At 33.6% G+C, this 22,480-nt stretch overlaps 1 protein-coding gene across 1 annotated transcript in view; it reads left to right on the top strand.

Annotated features, from left to right (window-relative positions):
• The window catches only part of LOC111406748, a 24,159-nt gene extending 2,075 nt beyond the window's left edge, over positions 1–22,084 (top strand). Inside the window, exons 3-6 of the mRNA XM_023036127.1 lie at positions 20,864–20,921; positions 21,154–21,410; positions 21,521–21,582; positions 21,831–22,084. Coding sequence (XP_022891895.1) covers positions 20,864–20,921; positions 21,154–21,410; positions 21,521–21,582; positions 21,831–22,084 — 631 coding nt within the window. The remainder of the gene's footprint in view (positions 1–20,863; positions 20,922–21,153; positions 21,411–21,520; positions 21,583–21,830) is intronic.
• The last annotated feature ends 396 nt before the right edge of the window (positions 22,085–22,480 follow it).

Genomic DNA, 22,480 nt, shown 5'->3' with positions numbered 1-22,480 from the left:
TGGAGAAGGACCCGGCTACCCAATATTTGGTCGACCTTATCAAGCAGGGTAAAACTCGACAGTTCTGGCTAGATGGAAAACTATTGAAGACAAAGGGAGACCGCCTATATGTTCCTCAGGGTGGAGATCTGAGGAAATCACTAATCACGGAATGCCATGACACAATTTGGGCGGGGCATCCTGGAGAGGAACGCACTTGTGCACTACTACAACGTGCATACTACTGGCCTCAAATGCGGGACGACATTGCAACATATGTAAAAACTTGTCTTATTTGTCAACAAGATAAGGCAGATCATCAGAAAAATGCGGGCTTGCTGGAGCCTGTATCGATGGACTACATTATTGGGTTGCCAAAAGTTGAGGATTTTGGCACTATCATTGTCGTGGTGGACCGTCTATCAAAATATGCAACTTTCATTGCAGCGCCTAAGTATGTATCTGCGGAAGAGACAGCTCAACTCTTCTTCAAACATATTGTCAAATACTGGGGGCTGCCTAAGGACATCGTCAGTGATCGAGATCCTCGTTTCACTGGCATATTTTGGACTGAGTTGTTCAAACTTCTTGGTTCAACTTTGAGCATGAGTTCCAGTTTTCACCCACAATCTGACGGACAGACGGAGCGCTTCAATTCTATGCTAGAAGAATATCTTCGGCACTTTATCTCTACTTCGCAGAAAAACTGGGTAAAACTTTTGGATGCGGCCCAAATTTGCTTCAATGCCCAAAAGAGCTCTTCCACCAATAAGAGTCCTTTTGAGATTGTTACTGGCCAGCAACCGCTACTCCCTCATACAGTGGATATTGAACGAAGTACCAAGTCCCCTCAAGCAAAGAACTTTTCTCAAGAGTGAAAACAAAATATTGAAATTGCTCGGAGTTATCTTGAAAAAGCTCAAAAACGGTATAAAAAGGCTGCAGATCTAAAGCGCCGTTTTATTGAATTCAATGTTGGAGATATGGTAATGGTTAAGCTTCCCGACAGAAATGTTTACAAACCAACAAGAGGGAAGAACTCAAGATTGTCACCAAAATACATTGGACCATTACCCATTGTGAAGAGGATTGGAAGAGTTGCATACAGAGTTGAACTCCCTTCATGGTGTAAAATCCACAAGGTCCTTCATGTTAGTGTGTTGAAGCCATACTTTTCGGATAAGGAGGACGCATCTAGAAATGAGCCAAAGCGACCTGTATTTGAATTGAAGAAGGCTGGAAAGAAAGTTGCTGAAGCTATTCTTGACCATCGAATGACTCGGGCTTCTAGAAAAGATCATCAGGAGTACTTGGTCAAATGGATGGGATACAGCAGCGAGGAGAATACTTGGGAAAGAGAAAAAGATCTCGGGGCCTTCAAATCATTAATTGAAGCGTATCATGCATTGATGGCACCGAGGACGTCGCCAAAACAAATGGGGGAGAATGTCAAGGACCGCAGCTTCACTTAGCCCCTTGACACTATCGCAGCCGCAGTTTGCCCAACTTCGGCCGCACATTGTAAATATTACTTCAAGTTTGAGTTGTAATTTTCGTTTCATTGTAATAGTTATTTTAATTGTAAAATAGCTCTGATATTGGTAAAAGATTAGTATGATTCCTCGTCTTTTAAACGTCTACTCCCGTCACTTGGGTTTTTGTTCAGAATGCTATTATAGGGGGTATTAGTCATTCAAAAATCTTTCAAGCTCACTGGTGTCCGCCCCCTGCACCAGCATTTGTAATTTTCTGCTTTCATCAATTGTAATGTTCAGTTTTCAGCAATCAATGTTCAATTTACTTTCAATGTATTCAAATTCTCAATTGTAAGTTTTCTACAAAATTGCAATCAAATTTTCTTTCGTCCCGACGCGACCAAGAAGAGGCGGAAGGTAGTCTAGCGGAGCAGACTACTGCCGCACGGTGTCCCTTTATGTGCCAAGAAGAAAGGCACCCCGTGAAACATGGAGATGGTGTATTGATACTGTTCAATGCTATACCCCCTAGGAATTGACCAACTAGTCTTCCTTATGACTCGGAAAGACTAGAGTGTAAAAGTCCATAATCGTCCACACTATTATATTATGTTATATATATTTATTTGCATGGTAGATGTATAATAAAATATATATTATTGTTATGATGAGACCATTGAAAGCAAAATCCCTCCATAAAATAGTAAATCACATTTATAATCGCCTTCTATCATTATAGTGAAAAACCAGAGTTCCAAATCGTCTCAGCTTGTTGAGTACACTCAAGGCTGGTCCATTAGGGATATGTTTGACACTATGAAATATTTGATATTTCTGAATGACGGGTTTGACTTAACTAAAATTTATCTTTTGTTGAGTACACTCAAGGAGATAAATTTTAGAGGCATATTAAGCTAACACATAAGATGTGTGAAAACAAAGAGCTGCCAGCTTAATGATCTGGGAGTTGTATGGAGATATAATTGATAATAGTATATACCCAAAAGTTATATTAAGGCTTGTTGAGTATTCTCAAGGTCTTAATATAATAGATGGGATCCCAACCCACTGGGAGTCAAGTATGGACTCCATAAATTTATGTAAGAGGGTCATAAATTTTAATTAAACAATGGGAGCATAATTAATTTAATAAAAGTCCATGTTAAATTAATTGATGCATTTTATATATTATTCTTTTCCTTTTCGTCATTTACATTTATATTGAATCCTGAGTAACCATATGTTTTAAATGGCATACTGGATGCCAACAACTAAACTGAATCTTCTTGATTGGCATTGTAATTTCAGAATTGTTCTCAAGCATGAGAAAGTTGGTTGTCCTTAAGTAGCCATTTTTCGGAGACACCTGGTGATGACTCGATTAAGGAAAGGTGGCTGCTATAATAAATGCAGTGATGATAATATTACTGTAACGTATATGATATCTGCAACTATGTCACCTGAGTTACAAAAACAACTTGAGAGTATAGATATTAACACATAATTCTTCATTACAAAAAGTTATATGATTATCATGTGTGAAAGGATATGAGACTTTCAAACAACTATATCGATGCAAAGTGACAAAAGAATCTTCAGTCAATCCTCATGTATTGAAGATGATTGACATGAGAAGTGTCTCAATTGAGTTCAATCATTAACTATGAACTAAGTATTGACTTAGCTCTGCAATCTCTGTCATAGAGTTATTCATAATAATTATGAATTATGATATGAATAAGCTTGAATGCATACTCATTAAGTTGCTTAACATGCTTAGGACTGTTAAGCCCTTTATCAAAATTGGTAATGGGCAAACCATTGATTCCTCTAAGAGTGTTAAGACGAAATCTAAAGGGACTTTAAGAAAGCATTCAATATGGTTAAAATAATCTGAGCAAAGGACAATATCAAATCTAATGACCCTTGTCTTTGTTATAGAATGAAAGGTCATTGGAAGAAATATTGCAAGGCTTATGTCTATTTCATTAACTTCTCAGGTATTAGATACCAGATATGGATCTCATATTTATACAAATATGGAGAAACTAAATGGGGGTAGACCACTGTAAGAGGGAGACGTTAACCTACACGTTGAAGATAAACAAAGGTTGCTGCATTGCCAATACAGGCATACTTCTTGTCGTTTCCTTTTGGCTTAATAATGGAATTGGAGAAATGTTGCTTTGTACCCACCATAGCTGGAACATTAAAATGAATTTCATATTCAGACATGAACTATTTTAATAATAAGGACAATTTTTTGTTCCTGCTTATTTTGATTAAGATCTTAAAAGTTATGGTAAGTCACAAAATAACATTTATATTCTAAATACTAAAGATTCTATAATAAGTATAGAAATTATAAGGCATAAATGCGATAATCTAATTATTACTTAAATTTCGCATGGTGGACTTTGTCATATAGATGAAATGCAATTCCAAAGTTACATAGAGATGTATACTTGGGATTAATTGATTTTGACAAGTACAAATTATGCATGTCTGGCACAATGACCAAATCTTTTTTTACTTGAAAAGAAGAAAGGTCAGCATAATTACTGGTCTAATGTATAGTGATGCATATGGACTCGTGTCAATTGCAGGTGATGTTTCTCTTACTTCATCAATGATCATGTATACTTGATGAAAACTCAAACATGAAACTCTTGAAAAGTTCAAGGGATTTAAACTAGAAGTAAAGAAACAAATAGGTAAAAATACCCCCACATTAAGATTAGATCGAGTGAGAATATCTTAAAAATGAAATTTAGATTATCTAAGAGATAATGAGATTATCTTGCAGTGGACTCCTCCATATACACTGCAGCATAGTGGTGTATCTAAAAGGAGGAATCGTTAATTATAAGATATAATGCGATTAATAACAAGCCATGCAAATCTCCCAAAATTGTTTTGGGATCATGCATTGATTGCAGTGTGCAACACACTAAATCATGTCACATCTAAGTTGGTTAACAAAAATCCATACGAGTTATGGAAAAGCAGTTGTCCCAATTTATCTCATATGAAAGTTTGGGGGCCTTGACGCTTATTTGAAGCGCCTTGAATTGGATAAGTTTGACACTAAATCTGATAAATACGTATTTGTGGGGATATTCAAAACAGACATTTGAATATAAATTCTATTGTCATGAAGAAAGTTTTCGTCTCCAGACACGTCGTCTTTTTAGAGAAAATGTTTACTCTAGGGGAGGACAATGGGAGCAAAATAGAACTTGAAAGAGTTCAAGAGTCCACAGATATAGTTAACCAAGTAGATAAATTTGAGTTTGATCCCATAATCTGATATGGGACATACTCTTGATCATGAAGTAAAGACTCCTGAGGACATATCAGCTCTATGTGAATCTAGTAGGATCATTCGACCTTCAAGAAGGTGTGAATCCATGATTACTAATCAGGTATTACTGATCCAGGATAATGAACCTGCTAGTTGCAATAAAATAAAGTCAAGTGTTGACTTAAAAAAGACAGTAAGAGACCATGAAACTCAAGATGAACTCGACGTATGTGAACAAGGTTTGGACCTTGGTCAAGCCTCCTGATGAAATAAAACCCATAAGTTTTTGTAAATAGTTTACAAAGAAAAGATCGATATGGATGGGAATATCCATATATACAAAGCAAGGCCAAAAGCAAAGGTTAAGTGTTGACCTTGGTGAAACATTTCTCCTGTAGCCTTGCTGAAATCCATTCGGGTTTTGCTTGCAATAGTTGCATACCGTGACCATAGGTTAAGAGAAGTCTCTTGGAGCTAAAATCTTAGAATTTATGAAAGAAGTCAAAGTGTTTGATTTTATCAAATTTGAAGACAAATTGTGTATTTACAAGAAGATAGTGGGAGCATTGTTGTATTCCTAATATTATAGAAAACAACATCCCTATGTTTCAATCTTTGAAATAATGGTTGTTAAATGATTTATTCATGAACGATATGGGAGAAGCAACTTGATCTATAGAGGTAGATCTAGAAGATTGCTAAACTCATCCCAATTTACATAGATGAAATCTTGAGAAGATTTCATATGGAGAAATTGGTTTATTCTTAAGCGGTATGTTGGAAAGGTTCTAAACGTGAAGCAACCGTTGATTCAATAGTAGAAACCTACTACATGATTACTTCAGAAGTAGCAAAGAGTTGCAATCTGGATCATGATGTTCATAAATGAACTTGGTGTAGTTCCTGCTATTGTTGATCACATGCCATTATATTGTGATAACAATAGAGCCATTACGAAAGTGAAGGAATTAAGGTCTCATCAATTATCCAAACATGTATTAAGGCGATATAATCTCATCAGAGAGATAATACATAGAAATGACATAAAAAGAAGAACAAATTCTCACATTTAACAATATTGCAGATCCACTGACAAAGAGTTGTCGTAGCATAAATATGATCGTCATGTAGACTTATGGTATTCGATACATAAGTGATTGGATCTAGTGCAAGTGGGAGTTTGTAAGTATTATGCCCTAGGTCCAATCAACTTTGGACATAAATACTTTTGATATATAATTAATGCAATTTAATGATAGATTTATTATTTAATTAATAGACAATTAAATAAATAATAGAATCTGTAGATTCAAATCTTTGTAATTTGTTAATCATATGGAGTTGTGATTGTAAGATATAAATTACATCTGATTGAATCTAAAATCGTTCATGGTCGTAAGTAATAACGAGATACGGATATCGTTATTAAGGATAGACTATCACGTGTGACATTTCTTACTAATGAAGTAAATAGCCAATCTTACAAGTTAAAGTGTGGTGACACTTAAATGAATACGTGAATTTTTTTTATAGAACAAAATATTGGAGACTCGCCGAGAGATTCCACATGTATAACTATCTGAGTGTCAGTGGTTAATCTCTAACGTTCGATAGTGGGACTGGTCCTTTTGACTTAAGGTCGTCATAGTACTTTATATGAGGACGATCATGCTTTGACGATGTTGGATGTTGCTCTGCCAAGAGCTGCTAATATGGCATCGTTCAGGTATGTCAATAATCATATGAAGGTTGTGAATGACCAATAGAGGATTTGTCACTCTTTGATAGTAAGAGATTATGATCTACGTTTCATTCAATTAAATCGATAACAAAATTCTTGGCCAAGGTGTACTCATAAATCGAAAAAGAGTTTTCGATTTATATTGACTTAATAGTGGAGTGAAAGATATGATCGATAATCGAGATTGACACACTTCCATATCTCGTAATTGATCGGATCATATTGATGAATGATTATAGTTTCACGGTAAACGAACGAGTTTGGTTTTGTCATACCATATGACATTTCCCGTCACATGTATTGCCTTGACACATTGCTAGATGTCAATTTGGGACGGCGAGTATGAATTGATGATAAGTTAAAATGATGTTTTAATTTATTAATTTTGATTAGATCAAAATAATATTTTACGTCGTTAGGTATCGTGATCGGGAACTTGATGGGTCGCACACAAAAGAGAGTTGGATAATTGCAATTTGTATTAATTTAACAATCGTTGGATTAATTAATTATTTATTTGGTTTGGTTATTTCTAGATTCAAATTAATTAATTGGATTAATTAATTCATATACCGGATTTAATTAAATATTGGACCAGACCAGACCAGGCCCGTTTGAGCTTATATAAATACATGGCTAGGGTTTTCAATCCATATGTTTTTCTCATAATTATTCTTGGTAGCACAGGAGGAGAAAACCCTGGTAGCTACAATTTTGTTCTCTGTGTGGATCGTCGTTGGAGGCTAGATAATTGGACAGTTGTGGGTGGCGAATCAAGATTTCTGGAACGAAAAGAATAGCAAAGAAGTTTGCAGATCTGAAAAAATAATAATAATAATAATAATGATAAACAGTCCATCTAGAATTGAAGTGCGAGGTAATGAGCAAAACGTAAACATGATTGCTTCTTGGACTCCACCATCTCCTTATTCTCTTGGAGCTCTTAGTGTGGTTGTTCTTTGAGAATTTTTACCTTTAGTGGGGCTTCGACTCGTCTCTTATTACATCAATATGATTATTTGCTCTCATTATTAAAGCATAATATCTCTCCCTCTTTGAACTTTTTGATTTATGTCATCTCATGGACGCTTCTCAGGGGGGCTTGTGGACAGTTGTGACGCTTGATATCATCTTTTTTCATGAATAGTTATTCACATAATGACATTATATAAGTGGAAAAACACAAAAATCCATGCGAACCTGTTAAATAAATAAATGTATGCCTTACCTTGGTTGTTAATTAGTGAAAGCAACAACAACGTTGTTGACCACGTAATAATGTTGTTCTGAGTCTTTTTTGCTTTCTTTCTTTGTACACAGATAATATATAGTAATAAACATATTAAATTGGGTTTCAACTTATAGAATATGCTTTAGTTTACTTCATTTTTCGTTTCAGTGTGCAAGCCATGTGGAACTAATAGGTTTGAGAACATATAGCAGCCAGAAATGATACAGATTAATTTTTTCTCAATAACTTACTGTAATTTTCAATCTTACACTTTTGTGTATTTTTCACTTCAGGATATGTGATTTTCTTCCACATGTGAGTTGTGTGGTCCCTTTTTTTTTTTCTTTTTCCTTTTTTTTTTCCAACAAAAATCTATAACATTCTCTATAAATTGATAAATCAATGTATACACCCTACTAATCATTATTTAGGTGCCCTAGAAATTGAAATGAATTTTTAATTTTGACTTAATTTATAAATCATTTATAAATATGTTTTCCAAATGAAGCCTCAATATTTAATTTTCACGGTTTTTTTAGACGTTTCAATTATCAACTTATCAATTTTGACCTGCATCAAAGAATCACTTCTCATGACTTCGCTTTCATGAGAATATCACCCGAAGCTATTTTAACTAAAATCTCAATAACTAAGACTAACGAGCATGTACAAAGCATCACATAATTCTATGCTCCTCCTGAATTTGTTGATGTTGCTGATTTGGTAGTCTCTCTTTCTAAAAAGTACTTTTTTTTTATACTAATAAGAAAATCATAATCTTACAAAAGAAAAAAAGTTCCTTATAATTAACATGCAAGGAAATGATAAAAAAGTAGAAGATAGTTCTTGGACTCCATCTCCTTTTTCTCTTGGTGCTCTTTTTGTGGTACTTGTTTGAGTAGCTCTACGTTGAGTGGGGCTTCAACTCAATGCATTTTTCTGTATTACATCGGAATGACGAACGCAGTGACTTGTGTAGTGAGAAGCTTTCAGCATTGAGGAAATTGGAAAGACCAATTACACACTGTTGTAGTCACATGCTTCGTCAGAAAGTGGATGGGCAACGTTCAAAAAATTAATTATGGGGCCAAAATAATGGGAAACAAACATAACCTATATAAGTGAACAAAAAATACAAAATGAGAAAAAAAAAGAAACTGTTAAATAAAAAAAATGTGGGCCTTATCTTTGTTGTCCATTAGTGAGGAACAACAACGTTGTTGACCACATAATCTTGTTGTTCCGAGTCTTTGTTGCTTTCTTCCTTTATACATAGGAAATACATAGTAATAAAACAAACTAAAGTATGTTTCAATTTGTTAGTTTATCTACTTCATTTTTGGTTTGAGTGGGCAAGCCATATGGAACTAATGGTCATGTAAGTGGAACATATAGCTGCCATAAATGATGTACAAATTTACTTAGTTCTAAATAATATCCGTTAATTTTTAATCTTATGCTTTCTTTATTTTCACTTCATGAAAGGTGATATGCTTTCACGTAATTTTTAACAACTCAGGGAAAAATTAAGAAGATGAGGGTTGTTTATTAGTTACGTATTATTTATTCGAATTAAAAATAATAATTTTACCTCCAAAATTTATAATTTTCCAATAAATCATGTGAATTTTTCAGAATATATGAAAACATATACTATGTATCATACATACACATATTTGAATGTTACGTGCAGGCATGGTGTGTTCCATGTGCGAGGTGAGTGTCTCTTTTTCAAAATTCTAGAACATTCTCCATAAATTGAAAAATCAATATATATGCTCCATTAATCTTGACAACTAGCCAACTGTCGATAGATAACCTGACTACTTTTAATCAGAAACTGATCAAAATTTCAAAATCGTTCCCAAAATTCTATATATAGAGAGAGTGAGCAGTCTGATGGAGGATAGTAGAGGTGTTAGGTCCAAATTATATATTTGGCAAATTCTAAACCTGTATTTGGCAATTTTGTTAGTCAAAATCTTGTTGAATTTGTATTAGGAGTTATTGTATTGTAATTAAAGTCAAATTAGGAGTAATGAAATGTAAATAAAGTCAAAATAATTAAGGTTTGGTACTATAGTCCTTGGAGGAGCCAAAGATATCCAAGAAGAACACATATGATCAATGCAATGCAATTAGAAATAAAAGGAGTGTAAAAATGTTACTCAAGTTTTGCTCCAAATTCTCAATCAGAGGTTGTGATGAATTTTTCAAAAAGAAAACATTAGAATTTGCAAAATATTATGCTAGAAAATTGCAGCACTTTGAGTTAACATTCCAATGCACTTTGCATCACCATAATCGGACATTAAGATAGAAAGTTATGATGAAAATGCTGACTCTGTTGCCGCTCGTTTGACACTGGATTGGTGCTTAACGAGCGTGTTTATCTTTCGAATATTAAAATTTGATTTTCAAGCTAATTTTGAGTTCATTTTCGTCCCAAACATTACCCATCATAAAGTGTTGTTGAACAATATTTTAAGTATAGAGATCATTCTTTGAATATCCAAACATTGATTCGTTGATTGCTTGATTTAACGACAATATTATTTGTTCATTGTTCAACCCATATGTTGATCCTTCATTAGTAGAGCCTTGTTGTAAGTCAAGATTATGTTATTTGATAGCCAAATACATATTCCAATACGTAACACCCAAAATTTTTTATAAACCATGAACTGTTACCAAAAATTTACTTATCTTAATGATTAAAATAAAATAACTGAAATATCTATAAATTTAAACAAAAGGATAAAAAATATAGCTTTAAAAAAAATAAAATAATCACCTAATTAATTAAATAAATATTTCATGCACACGATGCTGATTTTGTGTTACCAAAAATAATATCTATTCAATTACATCCTGCCCAATATCGATGTACAAAATCTCACTTTATCAATAAAAAATTATTTGTCCCAAAATAATAAAAATTAATACCTATTTCATTTTAATCCCTCAACTATTTCAAAATTATCAAAAGGCATCTTGGTCAAGATTATTATCACCAAATAATTCTATGCTATAAAATTTCGGAGTGTTACAATATCTCCTTAATCCTACTTTCTATATCTTCGCACATATTAAGGAACACTTTAAATTTTAACTGGCTTCAGTAGATCACCTCTCCTTGGATGGTCTTAATAATTTTTATTAATTTTTCACTTCATGATACATAATTTTCTTTCACACTGCTAGACTCTTTATGCCGAATCCAATTTGGAAACAACAAAGGATACAAGTTCTCATCCGAGATGGTTCAGTAGTACATCTTCAACATATATCAACTCTAAAATCATGTTTTAACTCTTAAGTATGCAAGTCATTTTGCTATTTTCACTAGTTTTTCAAACGTATTTCGATCCTCAAATCATCAATTTTAGCCTGCATCAAAGAATCTCTACTCGTGACTTCATCTTCATGAAAATTCCACCACTCGATTATTTTAAGGTTTTCGACCAAATCTTTATTACCAAGACTTACGAACATGTTCAAAGCATCACATAATTCCATGCTCCTCATAAATTTGCTGATGTTCCTGATTTGGTGGTTTCTTTTTTCAATTTTTTTATACTAATAAGAAAATCCAAATCTTGCAAAAAAAAGAACTGTCCATTAATTCATAATCAAAGTGCAATGTAATGAGAAAAATGTAAATGTAATCGCTACTTGGACTTTACCTTCTCCTTATACTCTTAGAGCTCTTGGTGTGGTAGTTCTTTGACAAGCTACCTTGGGTAGGGCTTCAACTCGCTGGGTTTTCCCTTATTAAACGTGGATGATTATTGCTCTCATTGTTAAAGCATGATGCTTCTCCCTGTTTGATCTTGTTTCATTTACGTCTTCAGATGGACTCTTCTTTGGGGGCCTTGTAGACATTTGTGATGCTCGATGTCCTCTTCTTTCATCAATAATTATGCACATAATAACATTACGTAACTTAAAAAAATAACAGAAAAATGCAAACGAACGAGTTGAATAAATAAATATATCCCTTACCTTGGTTGTTCATTACTGGAAGTGACAACATTGTTGACCACATAATCATGGTATTTTGAGTCTTTTTGCCTTCTTCCTTTGTACACAAAAAAAAATATACACTAATAAACAAACCTAAATGTCTGTCAATTTGTATAATATGAAATAATTAAATGACTTCATTTTTCGTTCAAGTACGCAAGCCATAATGTACAGATTTATTTTGTTCTAAATAACTTGCTTTAATTTTAATTCTTATACTTTTGTTTCTTTTTTACTTCATGACACGTGATTTTGAATGAAGTGAGCGAAATAGTAAGAAGAGGAAGGTCGTTTGGTACTTTATGTATTATTTATTCGAATACCTCAAAAATTAAATAATTTGCCAATATTATGTGACCATGTTAGGATATATAAACAAAAATACTACGTATCATACATGTGCCTATTCCCATGTTACATGCAGGCATGGTGTGTTCCATGTGCGAGGCAGGTGATTTTTTCTTTTTACAAAATTCTAGAACGTTCTCTATAAATTGATAAATCAATATATACACTCCTTTAATTGTCATGTATGTGCATTGGTAATTGAAACCTATATTTAACTTTGACTTAATTTCTAAATCGTTTGTATATTTGTTTTCCAATTGAAAGCTTAACAACTCGCCGACTTACAATAGTATAACCTCTCTTCTTCTTAATCAGAAAGTAGTCCATTCTCAAATCGCTTTTCCAAAATATGTATAGAGAGAAAAAGAGAGAGATCTCATGGAGGATAGCACAAGGGTGGAAATGGAATCAATCGACAAAATGCAGAACCATCAAGCATGCAACAGTAGAACTAGTAATGGCTTGGTTTGCCCCTCGGGGCATAGCCCATTGATGCAAAGGATAGGAGTGAGGTAATCTCAGTCTTGCTGATAGTCGCAGTGTGAGGGTTCGATTTCTGAGATATGGAATTGGACTCTTTGTAGGCATCAGTGTACAGGCAAGTTCTTGTTCCCTGACTTGTTAGGGCACATCCCATGATTTATCTCCCTCACAATGCTCCAGGGGCGGGGCGGTGGGAACCCTCTAGGTTGGGATTTAACCTTTAGTAATGGCTTGGTTTTCCCTCCTCGAATGCAGTGCTTTAAGAGAACACTTCAAATTTTGACTGGCTTTAGTAATCATCACCCCTCCCTGGATGGTTTACTTATTTTTATTAATTATATACTTTCTTCGTGTTTATAACTTGCTTTAATTTTCAATCTTATGCTTTCTTTATTTTTCACTTGTTGATGCATGATTTAATTTCACGCTGCTAGTCACTGTATAATAAAATTATCAAGGACGGTGAATTCAGCATATTAAGATGTGAACTTCTAAGTGCACATTTGGTGCACATTACGTGCATGTTTGCTGTAAATATGCTATTAAAGTCGTGGAAATGGAAATTTTTTTCCGTAAGCCTATATATAATCTTAGAAATTGTTGATGAAGATGAAGCCATGAGTAGATATTCTTCGACGCAAGCTAAAACTCATGAAATCGATATGAGTTTAGAATTTTAAAATGTTGAAAATATTGGAATAGCTTGTGAAAACAAAGTATAACCTCTTCTACCTCTAGTTAGTGGATTTCTATCATTTCCATCACTGCCTCTCAACAGAGATGCCATGCGTACATGTAAGCAGAAAAAGTATCAAACTGTGGCATCAGTGCACCATTATTCGTATTCTCAGACTTGCCTTCACTTTCGGCTTTAACATCAAGCTCTCCATCTTCTTATTCATGCTTTCATTAACCTTCATCTGCAGCAGACACATAAGCGGAAAGATCTTCACCATCCTCGGAATCATTTCACTTTCCTCATCATCAGCTTCTACATCATTTTTACCTATTGCATTCAAAGAAATCTCTCCGAACCTCTTGTTTGATATTGCATCAAATCTTGACTTTGGTTCTCATCGAGCATGATTTGAGAGACACAATGATGATAGGCAGCTAAATTGTCTTCAAAATCACCATTGGGAGAAAGCTTCTCCACTTCTTTATCAATTTTTCAGGCATCGTAAGAATCCTCATCATACCCCGCTAGTCTTGATCCTTCTAAAACCCACCATTTGCTAATTGATTCAATCTTGATGTCTCACCACCCTGTCGGTATCAGAGCCCAGGTTCTACCATGTGTAGACTTTTTCTTTTTTTTTTTTCCAAATAAATGAGTTTTGAGAGGAATTTGTCAATTAGAAATATATGTTTTAAGAGATCTCTTTGTTCGAATTTTCTTAATTTACGTATTAGTAAAATTGAAAGGTTGCCTAAACTGTCTAAGAAGAGCTCGTGATTTAAGAGGTCCACTTGTGATCCCCCCTCATCTGGAAGATTTGGTTGCGCAGTATTTAAATCAACAACACAAAAAAACAATCTTTTAAACCATTCCAAATTTAAAAAAAAATCTCTTTTTGAAAAATTTTATTTTGAGAAAATCCTATTTTAGAAAATTTTTAATAGAAATGAAAATAAAGTATTTTCATAAACATTAGGAATTTAAGGGCAATGTAAAATTTTTAAAGTCTTAACCATGCAATGATAAAAAAAAAAAATTCTTGGCACGCGACACTCACTATTCAACCATTCTCCGATGGAGCCATGGTATGAAATGAAATGTCATTCTTTTAGCATGATTAAGAGTTTTCTTGCTTCATGTTATGTACTATTATAAGTATGTCAAAGTCAAGTATCCAAAACATATTAACGAACTGAGGTAATTTTGAGGACGAAATTCTTTTGAGGAAAGTTTGTAATGCTCCGAAAATTTTATAGAATAAAATATTTTATTCCATATGCTATATATTTATATTTTGAAAGTAGAGGAACTAAAGCGAAATAGTTTAATTCTAGTTTTATTTTGGGCAAATAATTAGATTCTGATAGAGGGAAATAAGTGTATCGATATTGAATACTTTTTGTAGCTCGTAATTAGTTAGAAGTCTTCAACACGAGAAAAAAAAGTTATTTTGGATTAGACTACATCAAGATAAGTCAGATTAAAAGAATAACAAGTTAATAGAGTTGGTGGGGCTTGCAATATTAATTATGTAAAATTCTTTTTCATCTTGTAATTCCTACCACACATGATTTATATGAAACCAATAGTATGGTACAATTCAAATCACTTTTTGAAACCAAGCACTAGTTGGCCAAGTGTCCTACTTTTAATGGGATGATTGTACCAAGAAAATCAATAGTAGAGTATACTACTAGCTCTACCATTTGAAATCAATTCTTATTCAAATTCCTTATATTACAAGGTTTTTCAATTCTAGTTGCATGCAAACTCAATTGAGAATTTCAACTATAAATACTGCAATAATTCACATTATTTCATCACGGAAAATAAAGAGAGCCATGATAGAGAGAGAGGAGAGGAAAAGAAGATAAGAAGAGAATTTTTACGTGCAAGATCTTATTCTTTCCAACCTTTGTGTAAGTGGTTTATTTCAGCATACTTTTATATTCAATAATTTATGAATGAATTATCGGTGGACGCTCGGGTTCGACCTAACAAAATGTGAACTCTATTGAGCTCTTCATAACAAAATGTGAAATCCTTCAGGAATTTAAATGACTAATGATAAGTATGTCGTTTGGTCACCGATATACTCCATAAAGAAATGTGGTATGAAATGTAGATTTTATTGTTATATAATTGTACACGAAAATTGCACGTATCTTACTGTATATTTTTAAATACTCCCTCTTACAAAAAAAATTACAAGTGAGTTGAAATGGTGGCGGGATAGTGATACAGACTGCCAAGAGAATACAAAAATAATAATAATAAATAAATAAAAGCATTAAGTTTTCTATCTTTCAATTTGTTAGTTAGTTTAATTTGTTCAAGAATGTGTTATTTAATTAGTTACGTGTTTATTTTTTTATTTTTTTATTTTTCAAAGATACGATTTCAATGATTTCATTTAGATTTATAAATGTTCCAATTATTTTTTTTATAAAGAATTTTATTTTATCGTTCTGCCTTTAATACAAAGAAAAGTGCATTTTTTGGTAGCACTCCAAAGTTTATGATAATTTGGAGAGTTACATTTGACGATAATTCTCATTTGCAATAACTTCTATTTACTTGGAATTGTGTACCTGTGTACACAAAAGGTAATAGATTCCACATGATGTGAACATAAGTGCAAGTTTAGTGCATGTTTGGTGCACATCACTACTATTTCTCAATCTCTCACACTATTTCTCATATAAATACACACTTAACCAACATCCATAGTCTCATACACCTGTGCACTCTCGTATAAAATTTTCAGGCCAAATTGAAAAAAAAAATCACCATTTAACTTGGCTGAACCAAGGAGAGAAATATAGAAAGCGGTTTTTGTAGAGATGCAAAAGACACAGAAGAATTGTGAAATTGTATATGGAAAAGATATTGGATTTTACAAGATGTAAAGATGTTTGGTGCATGTTTTCAATTGATTCAATATTCATGTCTCACAACCCCATAGCATACACGGAAACATATTTATACCTAGACTAAAAAAATGGACGAGAAAGAAATAAAAGCAGCTAAGCTTATCTAATTGCCAAACCTAAACAAAAATATGAGCGCAAAAAGAAGTGAAACCTGTATATTATCATAGGGGAAAATTTGATGAAGATGAAGCCGTGTGTAATATTTTTTTACTCGTGCTGAAATTGATTAAGTCATATGATTTTAGTGTTAAAAAATGTGGGAGAACGAATGAAAATAGCAAATGAAAAAGGAACGCCTTATGTACATGTACAAAATATTTTAACAGGAATTCACTTCTGCTAACTTTAACTCCAAGTTGAGGATTCGTATGGATTTTATAGGATGTAAACATCAAGTGCATGTTTGGTGCGCAGTATGGGACATAACCAAGTAAGTTTGTTAACTCCACTTTCTTTCTTCATACAGTTCATTGCTATCTAATCTTCATGCTAAGCATGCTACAAAGTAATATACAAATATAAGACAAAAAACAACGACTTACATCAAGAATTTGGTGTTCTTGTTCCTTTGTTTGACAAGAAGCTTCTCATTGAACTGTTCAATGAAATCCCCCTTGTTCTGATGAAGAAGATGGTTAAAAGATTTCGGAATAGTCTCATCCTCAATTGAAAGAATCTATTGATTTATGCAGTCTTACCCATCCTTTATAATACAATTAATGTTATTGATATTACCAAGGCTAGGGGCCGTGTTCCTCAATAGATTCTTTCAATTGAGAATGAGACTGTTCCGAATATACATCAGAATTCCTGGTTAAAATCTCAATCAAAGGAAATATATATAGCAGAATCAGGGTGAATAAATTGTAATAATAATAATAATAATAATAATAATAAATAAATAAATAAATAAATAATTATAAAAGTGATAAATTCGATTCTAATTCGAGAAATTCGATTCCATTTGAAGTATGCATCCCCAATCAAATTGGTCAACATTCCCTTTCCACGGTATGAAACACTGAACATTTTCAAATTTCAATGAGGCCTTGTATGGATTTTCTTATTTATAGATCCTGTTTGCATTGCAGCAAGGATTTTCTTGACTGCTCAACACGCTGGAAAATAAGCAGCACATAGTTCGAAAAAAGGTTGAACCCCAAACTTGAGGGCCCTCACCGTCCCATCCCTAGAGCTTTGTGAGGGAGGTAAATCGCGGGATGTGCCCCAACAATAAGAAGCACATAGTTAATTCTAGCGTAGGTCAACCACACTTTCAGGAATCTGCATCATATGTTCTCAGAAGAATAAATACCCTAAAGACCATTAATATTAAATTGAAATGAATAAATTTGTCCCCAATCAACAGCTTAAGCTTTTAAATGATGTAGTACGGCATGGTATTGGAGCCATCAAAAATCTAGGTACATGTCTCGTCGCCACTCTTTTATGAAAATTATGAACATACCATCCATTCATTAAAAAAAAAAAAGGAATCTGATCTGCATCAAAGACGGCGTTTTGAAGACTAAGTTTTTTATGAACACATAAAACCTCGTTTCGGAGTGTTTAAGTTAGAATTTCAGATGCAGGTTCCAAAGAATGCTGAGTAAAAAGTAAGTAATAAGTTATGGGTCCACAAATTTGTGGATGTGTATACAAGACACAGTGAGCTTGTGGAAAGAAGTCTTCTTTCCACAGAGAAGAAAATACCTTTTTGTTGAGAAGTAAGTTATTGAGGAACGTGTGCAGAAAATGAGTTTGAGGAAAAGTAAAGAAACAAATAATCTTTTGGTTAAAGAATATGATAAAAAGGATGATTTAGATAACATTGGGAAGTAGAATGAGGACTATTTAATTTTGGAGCTGAAGAAATACAACCATCTTTCCAGCTTACTTACATCAGAAAAGAAATAGGTACATCATAACAACCATTTGAATCCATTCATGATGTGCACTCTCCTGAAAATGTTACTTGAAATGGAGACTAACATTATGTAAGTTTTCAAGTCAAAGAACATTATGTAAGTTTTCAAGTCAAAGACCTTGTATATGATGCAATAAAACATGAAAAGTATATACATCAGGAAATTGTGCAAGATTCAGAAAAAAAAAAGGTTATGTAAGAAGCTAATTACAGCTGATTTGGTTGAATCCTCATGTCTATCTTGTGCATTATAAGAATCCTTCCTTTTACACCATCACATTCCTAAAGGTTTTTTATTTTGAGCAGAAAAAATAAATGGGTTTAGATAGACGTGTTTAAGTAGATTTTTTGTGGGATAAAAATGATAGGAGTAATTTAATTGAACAAGATAGTTGAAGGAGGAAGAAAATACTTTTATCAAATTTTTACAAAATGGATTTTGATTTACAATGCAAGAGTTTGAATGCTCTTTTCAATTTTTTGTTTTGTTACAACAATTTGAAGGTGGTAGCCCCTATTTATATAGACAAAATGGTGGTGGAAATTATTCTAGAAAATTCAGATTTTTTCATTACTTGTTTTTCAAGACATTCTAGAAAATTTTGATTTTTTAATTTGAAATTACTATTTTTGCTAGCTCATCAAGAAATTCTAGGGATTTCTTTTTTCTTGCTCCCCAAGGCAATTCTAGTGAATTCTAGAGTAATCTTAAAATATACAACCATCATTAATACTCCTCCTTGGTGCATATTTTGATTACTCCGATCGTTTCAAGTAGTAACTCGAACCTTGCTCGTGATAGCGCCTTTGTAAATATATATGCTTACGCCCAATATCAATCGAACGTAGCTCTGATACCACTGAAAGTTTTTTTTTATTTTGAGTAGAAAAAATAAATGGGTTTAGATAGAAGTGATTTAAGTGTAATACTTTAATCAATTCAAAAGAAAAGTCAAACTTAAAAAAAAATAAAAAAAATCAAAAGATAAAAACAAAAACGGCAGGCGGTGGAAGCCAAAACAAATCATTCCAATTGAATACACACACACACACACACACACACACAACCCAAAACCAAATTAAAAGAAAGCACACACATTACACACACGAAAGAAAACAAGACAGAGAGAAAAGAAAAAGAAAAAAAAAAAGGGAAAAGAGGAAGAAAAAGAAGAAAAAAAAAAGGAAAATTCGTCAATGTGTTAGGAATTAAGTGGGTTATAATATAATGCTTAAATTTCTCAATTTTGAAAGGTAAGTAAAAAGTTACTTATTGTTAAGTTATGTTTGATTTTATAGCTGTTAGATTGTTAGGTTAAATTTAATTTTATTGAAGGGGTTAAGTGTAATAAACCATGAAATTGAGTAAAATGAAAAAAAATTAATTTTAGTAATTAAAGATACTTTAGAAATCGCCTAAACGTGAAATAATTATGTTTGGGTATTGCCAATTTAATTATTGAAATTACTTAAATTAGTTAATTGTTGATTTAAAAATTATATTATATTTCAGGTAGCGATATGGATATTGGGACAACATACCAATCGAATTGATTTTGGCGTACATAGTTCTGTGAGTGGAAAAATATAAATATTTTTAAAATATTTATAAATTAAGTATATTATTAAAGTATGTGCAATTATATGCAATTATGTGTTTGAATTACATGGTTATCATGGAAATCTCTTTTATTATGATACATGTGGAATATCAAAGATTATTCATGGCATATTTGTGACTTGGTATGTAAGACATGTGATATTAAGATTTGTTTGGTATGTGAGACAATGCAATATTGAGATCGGCCAGAAAGGTACCCATGATTATATACTTTTTCTAATTCACAGAGGGACCTTGGCCGTGTTCTATCCTACACGGAGGGTCTTGACCTAACATTGGTTTTGATCGTGTACATATAGTTCACAGAGGGGCCTTAGCCGTGTTCTAGAATTGATTATGAGAGGTCTTTGAGACCGACTTTTGTTCACGGAGGGGCCAAAGGCTCGTGGCAAAAGTTCTTAGCCCGAGGGGCGGACTACAGATTTTAGTCAGAGGGTACATTTTTTGTGGATTTTTCAACATGTTCAATGTGATGAGATTATAGCATGGTTATTAGCTGAAGTTATATCATGATTTTAAGATGATATTTTTATGACCTTATGTGAATATTTCACTTTGTGGCTATAATTACATAATGGTAGCTTGTGAATTATCAAATGATATGAATTTGATTTTCAATAAAAATGTATAAATGAAAAAGTATATTTATTTTGAACTTCTCCACTCACTGAGCTATTAACTCATATACATTTTTCCACGTTTTTCCTTATCAGGTAGCAATTGAGAATCTAGACATCTTTTGGAGTTGAGCCTTGATTTTGGAGTCAGAGCCACATGACAGAGTTTGTTAGTATGTCTCACTTCATAGAATATGAAGTCAGTGTTTTGGGATGCATGTTCATGTCTAGATGTGATTTTGCATCACTTGTAGATAGTTATGGGGCTCACTATGTATTATGTATCCATATGTATATTTCATTGTATTTCTTGGTAAAAGTGGAGATTTCGGCTTATCTTTATTATGCTGTGCTATAGTTTGGGATTTGTCTGAAATTGATCACAGGTTGGTTAGTCCTATTTACAGAGGAGATAATGTCGAAATTTTGTTAGAAAAATGATGTATAAAAAGTGATATCTTGTATTTGTAGTAGCCTTGATGGTGCGTCCGACTTTTAGTTGGTATCTATCATCGGCGCATGCCACATCCGGATCTAGTGGTGTTACAAGGGGCGAGGTGTGTCAGTTTGGTATCAGAGCATGTATTAGAGTTCATGAGTTTGCGTTGTACATGCATACATTATGATATTTAGCATATCATGCATAACTATAGGTGAGTCATCCCTCATGATGACAAAACTCGAAGGCTCCAATATCTGTTGCCCCAGTCTTACATTGCTCCCGATAGAGATGAATTGAGAAAGTCCAAGAGAGTAGATGAATCAGTTCACCAGCCTCCTGAACAATAGGGACAGGGAAATGTGATTGGAATTGATCCTATTGCTGTTGAAAGAATTACTATTGCCGTTGCATCTGCTATGCGAAATACTAATAGAGATTTTAGTATTGAAAGGGCTACAAAGTTTGGGGCTAAAGTGTTCACTGGCACAGCAGATTCTACAGTTGCGCAGGCATGGATGACAAAGATAGAGAGGGTATTTGACGTTATGGGTTGCTCAGATGATCGGAAGTTGTGTCTTGCCACCTTCTTATTAGAGGAGGATGCGTATGATTGGTGGCAATCGATATAGAACACATATCTAGACCCTTCCATCATTACTTGGACATATTTTCATTGTATCTTTTATGATGCCTATTACCCTCGGTCCTATAAAGTTGCAAAGCAGGAAGAATTTCTGAAACTAGTACAAGGCCAGATGACTATTGTAGAATATCAGGTGAAATTTATTGAACTTTCAAAGTATGCCCAAGTTCTGGTAAGCAACGAAATTGGTAAATGCAGACAGTTTAAAAATGGGTTAAGGGAATAAATCAGGTCAGTAGTAACAGTTGCAGGTTTGAATGAATTTGGCAAATTAGTGGAATCAGCTTTGAGAGTAGAAAAGAGCATTTCTGATAGGCCAAGTGGTAGAGAACAAACGATGTTCAGAGCAAGTGGTAGTTAAACAATGGCAAATGCTTCTAGCTATAGACCACCACGGAGGGACAGTAGAGGATTTCGACCTGGAGTGTCCAGCTCAGGTCAATTCAAATCTCGACTTCGTGAAAGTTAGGGTCCTAGATTCAGTCCAAGTACTGTACAACAGCCATTGGCCAGTCGTAATTATACTCAGGGTTCTTTCCAGAGATCATTTACTCCAAGACAGGGAGAGAGTTCTACTAGTGCCAGATTTTCTTCTTGCCAATTACGTGGAAGATCTCATCCTGGAGACTATTTAAAGTTGAAGGGAGTTGGTGTTTTCTATCGCTGTGGCCAAGAAGGACATCTGAAAAGGAATTGCCCAGTTGTATTCTAGGAGAGTGGCATGGCACAGAGGATGTTTCCTCAGCAGAGTGTTGGTAGTACAAGACAGAATCAGACTCAGAGAGATGATTCAGCTAACAGAGCAGGTACAAACAGTGTGGCCCAGTCTAATATCGCGAGCGGTAGTGGTACAAAATCAAAAGGGCAGGCAGGACAACCGAAGACCTAGGGCAAGGTTTTTGCTATGACTCAGCAGGCGGCAGAGGAGTCACTAGATGTTATCATGGGTATGTTGTCTATTTTTGATAGAAATGTTCGTATTTTGATTGATCCTGGATCTACACATTCCTTTATGTCATTTGCATTTACTT

The sequence above is a fragment of the Olea europaea genome, chromosome 12 (assembly GCF_002742605.1).
Source record: "Olea europaea var. sylvestris chromosome 12, O_europaea_v1, whole genome shotgun sequence".
Classification (NCBI taxonomy): Eukaryota; Viridiplantae; Streptophyta; class Magnoliopsida; order Lamiales; family Oleaceae; genus Olea; species Olea europaea.
Note: the sequence above shows the minus strand (reverse complement) of the source record. Positions and strands in the feature narration are given on the sequence as shown.